At 56.4% G+C, this 14273-nt stretch overlaps 7 protein-coding genes across 7 annotated transcripts; 3 read left to right on the top strand and 4 right to left on the bottom strand.

Annotated features, from left to right (window-relative positions):
• Window positions 1-298: 298 nt before the first annotated feature.
• B0H64DRAFT_378447 (mitochondrial ATP synthase protein 9) lies at window positions 299-927 on the top strand (the record flags this gene model as incomplete). Its single annotated transcript, XM_062802586.1, has 3 exons — window positions 299-410; window positions 511-851; window positions 922-927. The coding sequence occupies 3 exons, from the start codon at window positions 299-301 to the stop codon at window positions 925-927; spliced, it is 459 nt and encodes a 152-aa protein (XP_062654158.1).
• A 1189-nt stretch (window positions 928-2116) lies between these two features.
• B0H64DRAFT_411770 (BPG-independent) lies at window positions 2117-4493 on the bottom strand. Its single transcript, XM_062804878.1, has 4 exons — window positions 4254-4493; window positions 3804-4156; window positions 3371-3743; window positions 2117-3318 (listed from the first exon to the last, which is right to left on the bottom strand). The coding sequence occupies exons 1-4, from the start codon at window positions 4279-4281 to the stop codon at window positions 2513-2515; spliced, it is 1560 nt and encodes a 519-aa protein (XP_062654159.1). The 5' UTR covers window positions 4282-4493; the 3' UTR covers window positions 2117-2512.
• A 73-nt stretch (window positions 4494-4566) lies between these two features.
• On the top strand, window positions 4567-5426 carry B0H64DRAFT_478956 (RNA polymerase II transcription mediator complex subunit 9-domain-containing protein; the record flags this gene model as incomplete). The annotated part of the gene is made up of 1 exon (XM_062808272.1): window positions 4567-5426. Exon 1 carries the CDS (start codon window positions 4731-4733, stop codon window positions 5424-5426), a length of 696 nt encoding a protein of 231 aa, XP_062654160.1. The 5' UTR covers window positions 4567-4730.
• A 337-nt stretch (window positions 5427-5763) lies between these two features.
• B0H64DRAFT_53464 (tubulin binding cofactor C-domain-containing protein) lies at window positions 5764-7502 on the bottom strand. Its single transcript, XM_062808394.1, has 4 exons — window positions 7492-7502; window positions 7254-7392; window positions 6306-7189; window positions 5764-6131 (listed from the first exon to the last, which is right to left on the bottom strand). Exons 2-4 carry the CDS (start codon window positions 7309-7311, stop codon window positions 5925-5927), a joined length of 1149 nt encoding a protein of 382 aa, XP_062654161.1. The 5' UTR covers window positions 7312-7392; window positions 7492-7502; the 3' UTR covers window positions 5764-5924.
• A 902-nt stretch (window positions 7503-8404) lies between these two features.
• Window positions 8405-11221, bottom strand: B0H64DRAFT_53411 (N-acetylglucosaminyl transferase component-domain-containing protein). Its single transcript, XM_062808393.1, has 6 exons — window positions 11059-11221; window positions 10767-10995; window positions 9562-10693; window positions 9034-9495; window positions 8883-8980; window positions 8405-8831 (listed from the first exon to the last, which is right to left on the bottom strand). The coding sequence occupies exons 2-6, from the start codon at window positions 10899-10901 to the stop codon at window positions 8511-8513; spliced, it is 2148 nt and encodes a 715-aa protein (XP_062654162.1). The 5' UTR covers window positions 10902-10995; window positions 11059-11221; the 3' UTR covers window positions 8405-8510.
• On the bottom strand, window positions 11129-11574 carry B0H64DRAFT_427552 (uncharacterized protein; the record flags this gene model as incomplete). The annotated part of the gene is made up of 1 exon (XM_062805793.1): window positions 11129-11574. A coding segment is annotated over exon 1 (246 nt), but the record flags the coding sequence as incomplete, so codon positions are not given.
• A 793-nt stretch (window positions 11575-12367) lies between these two features.
• Window positions 12368-13835, top strand: B0H64DRAFT_331813 (uncharacterized protein; the record flags this gene model as incomplete). Its single annotated transcript, XM_062801024.1, has 2 exons — window positions 12368-12450; window positions 12527-13835. 2 exons carry the CDS (start codon window positions 12368-12370, stop codon window positions 13833-13835), a joined length of 1392 nt encoding a protein of 463 aa, XP_062654164.1.
• Window positions 13836-14273: the final 438 nt, after the last annotated feature.

Raw genomic sequence — 14273 nt, forward strand, 5'->3', positions numbered from 1 at the left:
GTCCCAACCTGTAGCGGTGACCCACCGCAAGCTTCAAGTGGAGAGATTCTGCCAGCAGGCACCGAATTGGCCACTCACGTTGCTCCTTTCTGCTGCTCAAGCCCGTTGCCCGGACCAGCCCGAGGTCCCGCTTCCCCAGCTGACCACCTGTTCTTCATTTTCACTCCTCCCTTCCTCCTCTTTTTCCCTCTCCCACTCAGTCGAGCCATCGCCTCTGCCTCAATCTTCAAGAGTCCCATCTCGCCAGCCATTCCCGACCCATCTTTGCATTCTCTGCATCCTCTTCCCAACAGTCACAATGGCCTCCACCCGTGTCCTCGCCTCGAGACTGGCGTCTCAGATGGCCACCAAGGCTGCTCGCCCGGCCGCTCGCGTCACCCTTGCCAACACCAGCAAGCGGACCCTGACTGGTGAGTTTGAGTTTGGCGCGCCTGCTGCCACAACCGCAATGATGGCATCACGATCCGGACCAGCGATCTAACCGATGAATTTTTTTTCGCATGTTTGCAGTCGCCAGCAAGTCGTCCCCCCTCCAGGCCGTCAAGCGCCAGCAGATGTCCTCCATTATCAACTCCACCACCCGCCAGGCTTTCGGCGTCCAGCGCCGTGCCTACTCTTCTGAGATCGCCCAGGCCATGGTCGAGGTCTCCAAGAACTTGGGTATGGGTGCTGCTGCCATCGGTCTGACTGGTGCCGGTATCGGTATCGGTCTCGTCTTCGCCGCCCTCCTCAACGGCGTTGCCCGCAACCCCGCCCTCCGCGGCCAGCTGTTCTCGTATGCCATTCTGGGTTTCGCTTTCGTCGAGGCCATCGGTCTTTTCGACCTCATGGTTGCCCTCATGGCCAAGTTCGTAAGTATCATCCGCCGCAGCATAGCTGTCTCCGATCGGAAGCCGGACTCGGGTGCTGACTGCCGACCAGACCTAAGCGTATCTCCTCCGCGTTCGGACGGGATTGGCGTCGATGCCTCGTTGGGAGCGATCGAGCGCCTGTACATAATGGGGATCGGGGGACGAGATGGGAAGGGAGTGTACGAGAGGCTCATAGTTCCCTGCGACTTGATCGCATCGCACGGACTGATGAGACAGGCGGAAGCGTGCATGGGATAATGGCGGGGAATCGCATCACCATAGACGGGGCCATATAGACCTAGATCGGGGAGAACTCTCCAACGCGATCCGACCGTCTCGCTGTCGGCACTGCCGGCACACCTTGTACATTATCCACGGCGATTTTTCTTTCCCAGCTTGCTGGGGAGAACACCTCACAAAAATTTCATTTTTTTGTCTCTCACTTCGTGTCCAGCCAACCCCCCCCCCCCCCCTTCAACACAACTCGATCTCTGAATCTCGAGATCACGAGTTAAATTGCGGCCACTTTCGTCCACTGGCGGCGTGGCTGCACTTGCAGTGAACTTGCAATGATATTGATAAAACGTTCAGGTACGAAAATAAGGGACCAATTGCAAGGAAACGGGTGCCAATTGAAAGCAACGACCTGTATGAACAAACAGCGCTGTTGGTATTTTGACCTCGCCGAATGCTCGCTCCACTTTGGCACGCGAGTCTTCTAGCGGAGTCGTGGTGGTCCACGATCGTTTGCTCCACTGCGTGTCCACTTGAACCGCTCGGTAGCGTCTCCCCGTTAACCAGGGCCCGCTCACAGACGAGATGCATCTGATGTTGACATTGGCGATGTAATGCTGGTGTTGTTGACGTTGTCGTCGAGTATTTTTGAAGGAACACGTTTGGAAAATGAGGGGGGAGAAGCGGAGAACTGGGTTGAAGAGAACAATTGCCGGGAGCGGTTCCCTTATTTGTTGCAACTCGTGCACCCTTTCCGCGTCGGGTTGTTCCAGCGTTGGGGTCGCCCGCTGCTTCCCTTTTCGATCTTCCCCTCACGGCTTTCATGCAACGGAAGGGAGGCGCGGTCTTTTGTGTCAGGTGATCTTCGATAATCGAGGTATCGTCGCCGCGAAGAATTGCGGGGAAGATACTTGAACGATCTTCCTTCCTGGAGCAGCCTCCTGCATCTGCACCCCATCCCCCGCACCCCAGACTTCGATTTGGGAGGATGAGCAAGGGGGGGTACCATTGCCACCGTGCACACCATGCCTGCGACCTTCTATATTGCCGGCTTGCCGATCGAATCATCAGGGCGAACAAAAATCTTGCGCAATCTTCCACGAACAGCTGCCTTGGTCTCTGGGCGAGAATGATCTTGGCCGGGGTTGTGAGAGGTTGGGAAGCGAGTGACCAAGCTCAGCAGCAGCGTGGTTGAGCCAGAGCTGCCATGCAATTACTTTAGTTAGGCTAGGACTCGGTACCTACGCGAGGGAGTGACGTGGTTCCCTACCTATTCCTTGGCTTCTTTGCTGCATGGACATTGTGGTCACTTGTGAGGGAGAGAGTTTTGGCCATTTCATCATTCGTTGCGCAACTCTATCATCTATATCGCATGCCTGTGTCTCTCTAGTTCATCATCATCATATTCCGTATCAGTCCTGCGTTGCTTATGCCCGGGTGAGGAGGTTGGAGCCCGTCATCTCCTCCGGCGCAGGCAACCCCATGGCCGCAAGGATGGTAGGAGCAACGTCTCCCAGTACACCGCCCTCCTTTTTCAGGCTCCAGCCCTCGGGGGCATTGGCCATGATGAAGGGGACCTTGTTGGTAGTGTGCGAGGTCTTGGGCTTGCCGTCAGGGAACTTCATCTCCTCGGCGTTGCCGTGGTCAGCAGTGATGAAGAGAATGTAGCCATCCTTCTTGCAACCCTCATAAATCTTGCCGATAGCCTTATCGGTAGCCGCGCAGCCGACAATGGCGGCCTCGTAGACACCGGTGTGACCGACCATGTCCGGGGGGGCAAAGTTGTTCATGACGAAGGGGAACTTCTGTTCCGACATGCGCTTGCACACTTGGTCGGCAACACCATCGGCACTCATCTCAGGGGCCTTGTCGTAGGTCGCGACGCTCTTGTTTGATGGCACCAGATCCTGTGACTCGTCACGCGTCTCAAGCGGGAACATCTTCTCCACGCCACCGTTGAAGAAGAAAGTGACGTGAGCGTACTTCTCGGTCTCGGCAATGTGGACTTGCTCTACGTTCTGCTTACCGAGCCACTCGGCGAGAACGTTGCCCATGTGCTGGGGCTTAAAGGCGATCTCGAACGGGTAGTCGAGCTTGTACTGGGTCATGGTGACCAGGTTGATCTTGGGGTAGGGGAAGTCGGGCCGGGGCGACCGGTCAACATCGCCCAGGAGCTGGGTGATTTGCCGGACACGGTCAGACCGGTAGTTGAAAAAGAAGACGTTATCGCCGTCTGGAACGAGTTAGTGCCTCAATTTTTGAATGGCAGCAAGCCAAGTGCTCACCCTTGATGCGGCCTTCGTCGCCGCCGACGATGATGGGCTTGAGGAACTCGTCCGTCTCGCCCTTCTCGTAGCGTTCCTTCACGGTCTTGACCGGGTCGTCGCTCTGTTCACCCTCGCCAAGAATCAGGCCCTTCAGCGCCAGTTCGTTCCGCTCCCACCTCTTATCGCGGTCCATGGCGTAGTACCGGCCGACGACGGTGGCGATCTGGCCAACGCCAATCTCGTTGATGGTAGACAGCAGCTCCTCCATGTAGGCAGCGCCGGACTTTGGGTCGGTGTCACGGCCGTCGCCGAAGAAATGGATGAAGACCTTGGGGATGCCGCATTCCTTGGCAGCCCTGAGGAGGGCATACAGGTGCGTTTGCTTCGCATGCTGCAAACCGAAAAGTCAGCTCCTGCGGGGACTACGCGGTACGCGCCGGATAATACTGACCACACCACCGTGGGACACCAGACCGCAAAGGTGAAGGCGCCCATTTCCGTTCTTGGCCGCCTCCAGAACCTTCTTGATCACATCATTGTTGCCGAGCTCGCCCTTCTTGACAGTCTGGTCGATACGGACGACGTCCTGCCAGACGACACGGCCGGCGCCGATGTTGAGATGCCCGACCTCGGAGTTGCCCATGAGGCCTTCGGGGAGACCGACGGCTAGCGAGGACGCGTCGAGTTCGGCAAAGCCAGTCGCGCTTTTAGAGAGCTCGTCCATGACGGGAGTCTCGGCAGCGGCAATGGCATCGCCATTCTTGGGCGATTCCTCGGTGGGGATACCCCAGCCGTCAATCACGACTAGAAGACCGCAACAACACCATGATCAGCCATCCCAGCTCGAGATATATCAGGACGTAGCAGGCGACGAGCGGGTAGTCTGGACGACGGGACGTACTCAGGCAAGCCTTGTGGTCGGGAGCCATGGTGTTGGTGGGGGATTGGCTTTGGGTTTGGTGTTGAGATACACTGAGTGGAAGTGATCAAAGCGTCTCGTCAGGGGAAGTCAATTGAGAGGGCGGGAAAAAAGTCAGAAAAATGCACGAACCAGCCCGACCCGTTGACCGGACTTGTTGAGACGGGATGGCGGGGTCCTCGCCTTGTTCCTGGTGCTTCAGCGGACACCCCACCTGACGTAGGGGCCCAAAGCAGGTTAGCGTCCCGCTAACAGAGCGATCACCGGCATGACAGGCCCGTCTCCACCCCGAAACCGAACATCCAACCTCCGCAGCCAGGTCGCGCACGCAAGCCCGAAAAGACCTACCATTGGTACCGTGCGCAAGAGGTCGGTATTCCAAGCGCATCTGAAGGTAGTCTGTCCTACAACAAGCGCCCGATTATTGCGAGACGAGACTGCAGCAACCCACAACCAACAATGGCAACGCATCTCCCCGCCGGGCTTTCCCCCGACTCGGTCGACGTCGTGACGGAGCTCTCCTCCATCATCACCCGACTGCGCGCCGCGCAACAGCAACAGCAACAGCAATCACAACAGCAATCAACCGGGACGGCAACCTCGGCCGCCGGCACCAAACACGCCACCGGCGTAACCGGCACAACCCCCCTCGCCACCACGAGCGCAGCAACCCCCAACGCAAGCAACCCACAACAACAACAACAACAACAACACCACCCACCAAACCACCCACACCCGCTCTCCCTCTCCCAACCCCCCAGTAACAACAACAACAACAACAACAACAACAACAACAACAACACCCACAACAACACCTCCACCCCCAACCCGGACGGCACCACCTCCCCCGACACCGCCGCCGCCGACGCCCAGCTCCTCTCGGTCAAGGAGCTCCCCTCGGCCACGGACGGGCTCAAGCACAAGCTGCAGCGGGCGCGGGCGGCGGTGCGCACGCTGGGGGACGTGCGGCGGGCGGTGGCGCAGCAGGAGGCCGAGATGCGCGGGCTGGAGGGCCGGCGGGCGGCGCAGGCTGCCGCGCTGGCGCGGGCGCAGGCGGATGGGTTGGTTTTTGTGCGGGGGGAGGGTCTTACGGGTGCGGGGGGTGGTGATGGTGGTACGGGTGGTGGTGGGGAGGGGGAGGGGATGGTGGAGTGAGGGGGTAATGGTCTGAGAGAAGCCTTGGGGGATGGCTGGGATGGGGAGATAAGGGGAGGGGTGATAATGGGGAGAGAGATAATGGAGACGGAGATAATGGGGTTGTTAGATATGGCATCGGTGGCGTTCTGGATGGGTTTCGTTTGGGACCGGGTTACGGCTTGATACCAGGTTAATCTTTTGCGGTACGATATTATTTCACGGCACGATAGGGAGCGGGAGACAAAATTGGCTTTTCTACTCTTTATTCTCGGAATCGAGGAAAGGACGGGCACTCCTAGGCATCTGGTTCGAAATAGTTCAACTTGGGACTTGACGAGGTTGAGTATCCCGCCCAGTAACTAACTGGCACCAATCACTCCCCTAGCATCGACACACCGGTTCACGACGAAATAATCGCTAATTTACTGGAGCCATGGACGGCTAGCAAGAATACACCCCCTAAAGGAAGACCATGTTTCAGCGAGGTACCCTTTGAAACAACACAACCATCCGGTTTCAAATCTCCGCCTCGACATCCTGGCCCTTCTTGACACCCAGGCTCCGCAGAGTGTTGTCGATGATGACGCCAGGCTCGCCGGCAAGGGCCTTCTTCCAGACAGCGTCCGGGACGACCTCGGACTCGGGCAGCAAGCTCCAGTTGGGGGAGCTGAAGGTCTTGAGCCACTTGAAGTCGTCGACCTGGTCGTACAGGTTGGACTCGGTCTTTTCCTTGTCCGTCAGCTGCACACAGCCCTGTTAGCACTTATTCCCTCTACGAGGAGTCACCCCTTCTTGCAATGGCAATCGCAGGAAGACGGAGGAACATAAACAGAGAAAAAAGACAAAACCGAAGAAAAAGCCGAGGAAAGAAAAAGAGAAGAAAAAAGAAAAACTCACAAAAACCCCCGGGGCCTTCGCAAACCGCACCCCCCTGCAGTCCTCCACGATGGGCCGGCTGACGCAGTGCAGGTAAAAGACGACGTTGCGGCACTCGTGGATGCGCACCTGGCGGGCGACCACCATCACAACACTGTCGCGCAGGCCCGTGACGTGCACGGGGCCGTTGACGTGGCCTGCCACGATGGCGCTGCCCTGAATGTCCTTAAGAGTCAGGCTGGCGAAGGGCGTGCCGATCCCGATGCACGCGTCCGGGTTCGTGGTGCCGTTGCCGTTGCCGTTACTGGTGGTGCCGGTGCAGGTGGGCAGCGACATGTCGACGACGCACTGGTGCAGGTTGGTCAGCGTGCCGGCCGAGGTGGCGCGCGAGGCCGAGGCCGGGAGCATGATGTGCACTCGGATGTGGTCGGTGAGGGCGATGTCCTGCGCCGCGGAGAAGGAGGGCTTGCGGATGCCTATGCCCAAGCCTTCGCCTCCTGAGTTGGCGATTTCGGCATTGTAATTCTTGGTCGAGCTGGATGGAGTCGAGGCCGAGTCGGGGATCGGCTTGGAGGGGAGTTCGATAGCATAGCTAGCATTAGTGGTCAAGTCCAGGCGGCGGGCGTCAGCCTTGGTTGCGGCAGTGTTGGCGCTGTCCGGACGTTTCTTGAACCGGAAACGACTCTTGGAAGAGGTGAACTTGGCTGCTGCCTCGTTCACTTGAACCTCAAGTGACTTGACTTTGTCGGAATAGGCCCGCTGGTCGTAAGCGGGTACGAATGCAGTGGCATCGGCAACCTCCTTGGACAGGCGAGAGATGGCACCTAGAATGTGCTCGATGGCATCCTGCCGCACGCCGCCCACGGCCGCGAAGTTGGGAAGCTGGTTGATCTGGTCCTGGATGGCTGTGGTATTTCGTTAGTCGATATGAAATCGGTCAAGTAGCAGAGCAGAGCAATGAGAGCTTACACTCCGCCGAGTTTTGGAACTGGCGGTAGAACCGCTCTTTGGGATCTGTCGCATTCATCGTGACTGATCGATCGGTCGGTAGACCGTGAGAGATGGTTTAGTGTGAAGTGAGTGGTTGAAGTGACGATACCCGAGAAGACTGAATGGGTGGTCAGTCACGCACAGTTCACAACTCCCTCCAGACACGGTACAGGAGAGGAGATGGTGGGTGGGAAAGGAAGGAAGCTGTCTCTCTCACCCTTTAAAGGGAATGCCTGGGTCGGGTAGGCCGAAACACCCAAACCAGAGTAATCTCAGTTTCAAATGAGTCAAACGAGCGACTAGGATGGCTGTGACGACATTATGTTGAGGGCATCGTCTGAGTTTAAGATCTGTGAACTGTCGCCTGGTTCTCAAACTCCGCGACGGCCGCTGTCAGTTGTGCATCCAGTTGGAGTTTTGGACCATGGATATATACACGGTAGTTACCTTGAACTTGCGGAAGATGGAAAGGGTGGTGGGGTCGGTCACAAATCCAGTTTCGCGGGGTCAAGCTTGAACTGCTGGTCCGCGCGCTACTGCAGTGATCGCCTTGTGAGCCTGAGGAGATTGGAACTTGGGATGAATTCTCCATGACGTGTTTGATGTTGGGCTTATAAACATCACGACTGTGAATGTTGTGGTTCTTCCCCTTGTGTAAGTGAGGCGGTGAACTCAAGTACTTTGCATTCGTTGTGTCCCCCCTGTCCTGTCTTACACCGCTCTGAGGTGCCTTAGCTTGGATATTTTATTGTTTGATAGTTGTCCAATTCTTTTTGGGATAGGTAGATATGCTTTACTATTGAATGATGGACGGAAGTTGGCGCAGAGGAGAGCCGGTTGCTGTGTGTACAGTTCTTTTCTTATGTGTGAGCGAGCTGCTCCTTGTTGGATAAATGACGGTCTGCTCTGGCTGGGCTTCACGATGGGAACAAGCCAACGCTGTTAGTGTTAACATCTCCTTCTCTGAAAAGCTCTCGGGACTATTGCCCGAGACCTGTGATCTACATCCTGGGATGTTGTGCATCTCGGAGCGGTCTCGACCGCCGACCTAGGCCAGGGGTTGCATGTGCAGAGAAAGACGAGCCCCCTTCTCCAAGACCGCCACACACCCAATAGGGAATAGGGTAGGACCGGGCCACATCAAATCCGCTTGAACAACTCACGAGCGGAGCATACCGATATCATCACCAATACCATCCCCTCTATTATGTCGTACTTCGTACCATCATACAAAATCTACCCATAACCCCGCGACCGCCCCCCGCCGTAATTACTAGGAAACTTCTTCCCGTTCGCGAGAACGGGTACGTGCACCCGCGGCATCCTCTTCTTGGGATCCGGCAGCGAGTTGACTGCAGTCCACATCTCCATGACTCCCGCCCGCCGCGCAGGGAGCATGCTGTACTGTAAGCTGTACAGGTTTTTCCGATTCAGCGGCGGGACAAACTTGCCCGTGAGGAGACAGAGCAACACCCGGGGCGAGAGGTAATGCTTGCGGATCCGTTGGCCCATTTGGAAGTATTGGTGAAACATGGCCTTGAACTTGAGGGGGACGGACTGTCTATTGTTAGTTCTGGCCTCCGGGCATGGGTATTGCTAGCGGCTTACCTTTAAATGTATTACAGATGTGGAAGGTAGTTGCGTGGATGAATCATTAACGGGACGTCTAAAGTCTTGGGTATCTCGAAGCTCAAAACGAATACCGCCTGTGGTCGGGTCAGTCAGGGTTCCGGAATGGTGGGTTTGGATATCGACATACCTGGGAGCCTCCCGGGATCCTTGACCCGAAGCATGAGCGCAAAAAGAGGAAAGTGATTCAAGCAGGAAAGCATAGTATCGAAAACGGCCTTCAGCGAAATGATGGCCATGCGTGCAATGGCGAAATTAAGGTAAAAGACTGCCACCGTCGGTAAGAGGAAAAAGAGAAGAGTGAAGAGGATGGTGCCGACAAGGAGCTGGTCGAGATCGTAGTCGCACGAGTCGATACGGTTCCTGAGCACATTGTGTTTTTTGCCCCTGAACAGGTGGAACAGCGAGATCAGGATGTTCAGCTGCCAGTGGTAGATCCGGGCCGAGGCGAGATAGAAGGAGTAAATGTGCACCGTCAGGATTGAGAGAAGGTCTGAGAAGAGGGCTATCGGCATACTGGCCCCGGCGAAGCTCGAGAAGCCTATGAACCAGATGATGCGCGGTAAGATTGGGCGAAGTGCTTCAATGCAGCCTGGCTTTGTGTTAGCGAATACTCCGTATTCGACCTGCTGTAGGTTTGGGGCGGGCGACTGCTTACTTGACCAATATTCGATGACCCATAGAAATAAATCTCCTAGGAATGCTCCCAGTTCATTGTTCAGCTTCAACCCAGCAGGCCATCCCATAAGCCATGAGATGCTGCTCTGCAGCGCGTCTACCGTGTACTGGCTGAGGAGCTTGCTGATCTCTTCCGCGGCCCAGCCGGAGTTGTCGATGATGTAGGATCCTAGCGCAATGCCGATGATAACATCGTTGGCCACTAGCCAGAGGCTGTTGTAGAAACGAATGTAGTCTGGGTGGCTCGTCGTGACGCTCTCCCAATCATTCTTCCTGAGCCGAAGAGTGACGTACTGCATCGGCCAGTAGCAGAATTGCTGGAGACGAATCTCGACCTGCTGCGCGGTAGCCGAGATGTCCTTCAGGGCGGCGTATCTTGGCTGCGCCCGCCACTCCAAAATGCGCAAGAGCACCTCGGCGGCAACCCGGTGAGCCATGAGGCCCATGACGAAAAGCTGTTTGATGATGGGCCAAACATAAACGGTAAACAGATTCCACATCCAGACTAGCATCATGTCCCGCGCCGTCGTTGCTGACTCGACAACCCTCTCAGAGACACTAAGACTCCTCTTGGGGCGCGTGCCAATCCGGGAGACGTTCTTCTGAAGCAGCTGCTCAAGTTCCCATGACCAATTTATCTGGTTGACAACCTTGGCGAGTGCCTGTTCTTTTTCCGAGGGAACTCGTTTCGAAATCGAATGCTGCTTCAGCTTCTCGACCAGCTTCCTCTTTTGCTCCTTCCTCCTTCGCTCTTCTTTCTCGTCATCATCCTCGCTTCCGTCAGGGACGTCTTGTCGGGAACTGTCATGCTTGTCGTCCAAGGCCAGCGCAATAGGATTTAACGAAATGTACTGCATCCTCTCAGGGCGTGGTCTCTCGAAGAGAATGAGTTGGATGCTCGAGGCCCGCGGGCATGTGACAGCGGGGACCCGACGGCCCGGCCCAACCGCAACGTGTATCCATGACGAGTCGAGATCGGAGGAGTCGGGTGTATTCGAGAGGCCAAGGACATGTATGGAGGATTGGCCGCACAGTTCGTAGATGCGATGGACGGGATGAGCAGCGTCGCGGACGAGGGTGCCGATCTTGAGGGCGAACTCGACGTTCCGGGGCTAGGGGCGCGTCAGCGAACACATCCTGCGAGTGTTGTATATAAAACCCCCCATAATATCAACGGGCACACACCTCAACCGCCTCCAAAATGGCCAAAACGAAGACGTCCAGAGCTGAGTTCCTCCACCCCACCACTACGCCCTTATGGTCCGACCGCGGCAGGTCGGCCGGCCAGAACACGCGCATCAGGCCATCATTCTCTGGCATGTCAGACAGCAGAGACGCGGTCGATCAGCTAGAAAGACCCCCGTCGTCGTAGTTGTTCCCTGGCCGAGATGCCGGATCCGGTGGAGCGGGGATGCTGTGGGCGGCTGGTCAGCATGGGCTCGAGGCCGGGAAAGGACGGAGAGCTGCATGGTCGTACCAAATTCCCTTCGCGGGTAGCAAGACGCTCTACTGGGAGGAATATGAAGAAAAAGACGAGACTGAGTACGGCAAATCCCTTGGCGGCGCGAGTCTGCGAAAAAGATAAGATGATGGTCGGTTAGAAGCCGATCGTTTCGGGTTGCACAGCAGGGCTAAAGACGCCTCGGGTCGGGGGTTGTGGGGGAAGTTTCTTACGACCACTCCGTAGTTCCAGGCAAAGATGGCAAGCTCATATAGGCGAGTGACGAGATCCCATCGAGCGGTTATGTAGCCAGCTACGAAGATGCCAAGAGTCAGGATGGAGAAGGGGTGCATAGAATCGCGCTCGTGCTACGGCCTGAGCATTCCGGGCCAAGGTGGGGGTCAATTGAGTGACTGTGAGCGGTATACTCGCGGCGACAGTGGCAGGACCACGTTTTGGCGTCGGCGAGGTTTGTGTTCAGCAGCGGCGGGCGGGAAGGCAGGCGGGCAGTGTACACAGAATCGCGTTCTTGAAGTGGAAGGGGCGTCGAAGGTCCAGAACCTCGAAATCCCGAACTTGTCATCTTGGCGTGCACGAGCCGCCTGGATCGAAAAATCTGGGGGCCAGTCTGGTCCGTGCGTGATAGCTGCAGGCGGGCTGGTGGGGTCCATTTCGCTTCGGCAGGGTTAGGTGTTGGCTCCGAGTCTCCGATAACTGCCTCTCCTGCCATCTCCACGACAATACGCAGTACACTCGGAGCTCAGGTTAAGCAAGCCATGGGCCCGCCATGGCGCTCAATTCGCAGCCCGTTGTGTGGAGCACACACGCCTGTGGCTTGATACTCCTACTATACATGGTAACATGGATGCTCTATCAAATAACTCCTTGAGCTGCAGGCTGCAGCCGACAACAGGCCCGGGTCATGCCCTGAATTGTACAACTTCTTGCTTGTTTTCTAAATCCCAGTTCGCTCGTGAATGTGCCAATACAAAGATGTGTACCTGGCTCCTCGTAGCAGTTACCTATTTCATTTTTATAGAGCATTTTAACAACCGAGGTCTGGCCCCAAGTCGATCATGGAGGATAAACAAAAGAATGTCAACCATTCCGTATAATGTAAATGCGAGACAGATAGAAATGGAAGATAATCTTGTGTACTTCTAAAGTATAAATAGCCGCTCCCAATCAATTGGGGTCAGAGACCTCGTCCAGGGCCAATGAGCGTCTGGGTTGTGGCTGTGTGCAGTTGGTTTCGATTGTTTAAGTATCCTCCCACTTCGAGTGAGTTGAGTCACTCCCCGTCACCAAAACATCCCACCTTGATTGTTTTGCTTCATATGACAAGATGGCGACGAAGGGCTCACTCAAAACGCCAAAAGGAACCCGCGATTGGGTCGGTGGAGATCTGCTCCTGCGAGATGATATCTTGTTAGTTGCCCTCTCTAATGGCCCCTAATAGCTTTACTTCTATAATCCTCTAACAACCCATCAGCCGAACGATTAGCACCGTTCTCGAACGCCATGGCGGCATCGCCCTAGACACACCCGTCTTCGAGCTCCGCAGCATACTCTCCGAGAAATACGGCGAAGAGTCCCGCCTGATCTACAACCTCGAGGACCAGGGCGGCGAGGCGTGCTCACTACGCTACGACCTCACTGTCCCCTTCGCGCGCTGGCTCTCCATGCGCAGCGATGTCCAGCACATCAAGCGCTACCAGATCGCCAAGGTCTACCGCCGCGACCAGCCCGCCATCGCCCGCGGCCGTCTGCGCGAGTTCTACCAGTGCGATTTTGACATTGCTGGTGTATATGACCCCATGATCCCGGACGCTGAGATACTGTGCATCATTGCCGAGGTCTTTGAGGCCTTCAAGATCGGGGTGGCCATCAAGCTCAACCACCGCAAGATCCTCGATGGCCTGTTTGCGGTGGCGGGTGTGCCAGGTGACAAGATACGCGCGACAAGCTCCGCTGTGGACAAGCTAGACAAGGCGCCGTGGGATGAGGTTAGGAAGGAGTTGCTCGATAAGGGCCTCTTGGAGGAGGTTGCGGACCGTGTGGGTGGCTATGTGCAGCGCAGCGGCGGCATGCGCGAGATGCTGGAGAGTCTTGGATCGGACGCCGAGCTCAGCGCGAACGCGACTTTGATCGAGGGTGTCACAGACATGAAGTTGCTCGCGTCATATCTCGAGGCCATGGACGTCATCGACAAGGTCTCGTTTGACCTGTCGCTCGCGAGGGGCCTTGACTACTACACGGGCCTGATTTACGAGGTCGTCGTCGTCGTCGCGGACAGCGCCAGCCCGCCCACCCAGGTTGGTAGTATCGCCGCGGGTGGGCGTTACGACGATCTGGTGGGCATGTACGGCCGGCGTCCCTTGCCATGCGTCGGTATATCGTTTGGGGTAGACCGGATCTTTACCATCCTCGACGCGCGCCGAAACAAGAAGAGCACCTCCGACCTAGCGGGCCAAGCACAAGTGTACATCATGGCGTTCGGGGGCAAGGAGTTTGACGGGCTCCTCCTCGAACGCATGCGCGTGGCTCGCCAGCTGTGGGCCGCAGGTATACGCGCCGAGTTCGCCGCCAAAGTCAAGCCCAAGCCGCTGCAACAATTTAACGCGTCCGAGGGCGTGCCCGTTGCCGTCATGCTAGGGCAGGATGAGCTGGAAGCCGGGCAGCTGCGGGTGAAGTGCCTCCACGTAGGGGATAAGAACGCGGCGCAGAAGGATAAGGGGCAGCTCGTGCCGAGGGGGAATCTTGTGGAAGAAGTGAAAAGGTTATTGGCTTCAACTATAGCGGAGAAGGAATAGAACGAGCCTAGTGCCGCAAAATACAATACAGTAGCAATGTTGCACTAGGACTTCTAGGTAACAGACGCAGCGACAAGAAGTGCGGGTGAGAGAGGTAATGGAGGGGAAGCATGCTCTGCTTTACATACTATACAATAATGATACAAAGCCGCGAGGTAAATACCACTGGTCGTGGGGTGGTGTCGTCGCCTTGGACTCTGAGAAAGAGGCTTGTTAGATTTGATAGCCCGCAGGTACCGAGTCATGGTCTTGTAGATCGAGGTCGGCTTACACTTCTTTTTCCCCATCAGTGTCGCATCGTTTTCCTTGTTATCTTCCCGTGCTTCGTCTAACAGCTTGTCTATCCCACGCTTTTTAAGCGCCCCCTGCGAGTAAAACGTCATCAGCTCTGCCACATGCTGCCCTGGCTTTGAATGTTTTCCTCTGGAAAGATGAGCT

Source organism: Chaetomium fimeti, assembly GCF_033439085.1.
Source record: "Chaetomium fimeti strain CBS 168.71 chromosome Unknown B0H64scaffold_12, whole genome shotgun sequence".
Taxonomy (NCBI): Eukaryota; Fungi; Ascomycota; class Sordariomycetes; order Sordariales; family Chaetomiaceae; genus Chaetomium; species Chaetomium fimeti.

Coding starts and splice junctions, on each gene's coding strand:
- B0H64DRAFT_53411 (XM_062808393.1), bottom strand. CDS start 10,901: ATGCCAGAGAATGATGGCCTGATGCGCGTGTTCTGGCCGGCCGACCTG. Junction 9,496..9,561: donor GGTCATCGAATATTGGTCAA/GTAAGCAGTCGC, acceptor ACACAAAGCCAG/GCTGCATTGAAGCACTTCGC. Junction 8,981..9,033: donor GGATCCCGGGAGGCTCCCAG/GTATGTCGATAT, acceptor ACCCGACCACAG/GCGGTATTCGTTTTGAGCTT.
- B0H64DRAFT_53464 (XM_062808394.1), bottom strand. CDS start 7,311: ATGAATGCGACAGATCCCAAAGAGCGGTTCTACCGCCAGTTCCAAAAC. Junction 7,190..7,253: donor GTTCCAAAACTCGGCGGAGT/GTAAGCTCTCAT, acceptor GAAATACCACAG/CCATCCAGGACCAGATCAAC. Junction 6,132..6,305: donor CGAAGGCCCCGGGGGTTTTT/GTGAGTTTTTCT, acceptor GACAAGGAAAAG/ACCGAGTCCAACCTGTACGA.
- B0H64DRAFT_411770 (XM_062804878.1), bottom strand. CDS start 4,281: ATGGCTCCCGACCACAAGGCTTGCCTGA. Junction 3,744..3,803: donor TGGTGTCCCACGGTGGTGTG/GTCAGTATTATC, acceptor TTCGGTTTGCAG/CATGCGAAGCAAACGCACCT. Junction 3,319..3,370: donor CGACGAAGGCCGCATCAAGG/GTGAGCACTTGG, acceptor AACTCGTTCCAG/ACGGCGATAACGTCTTCTTT.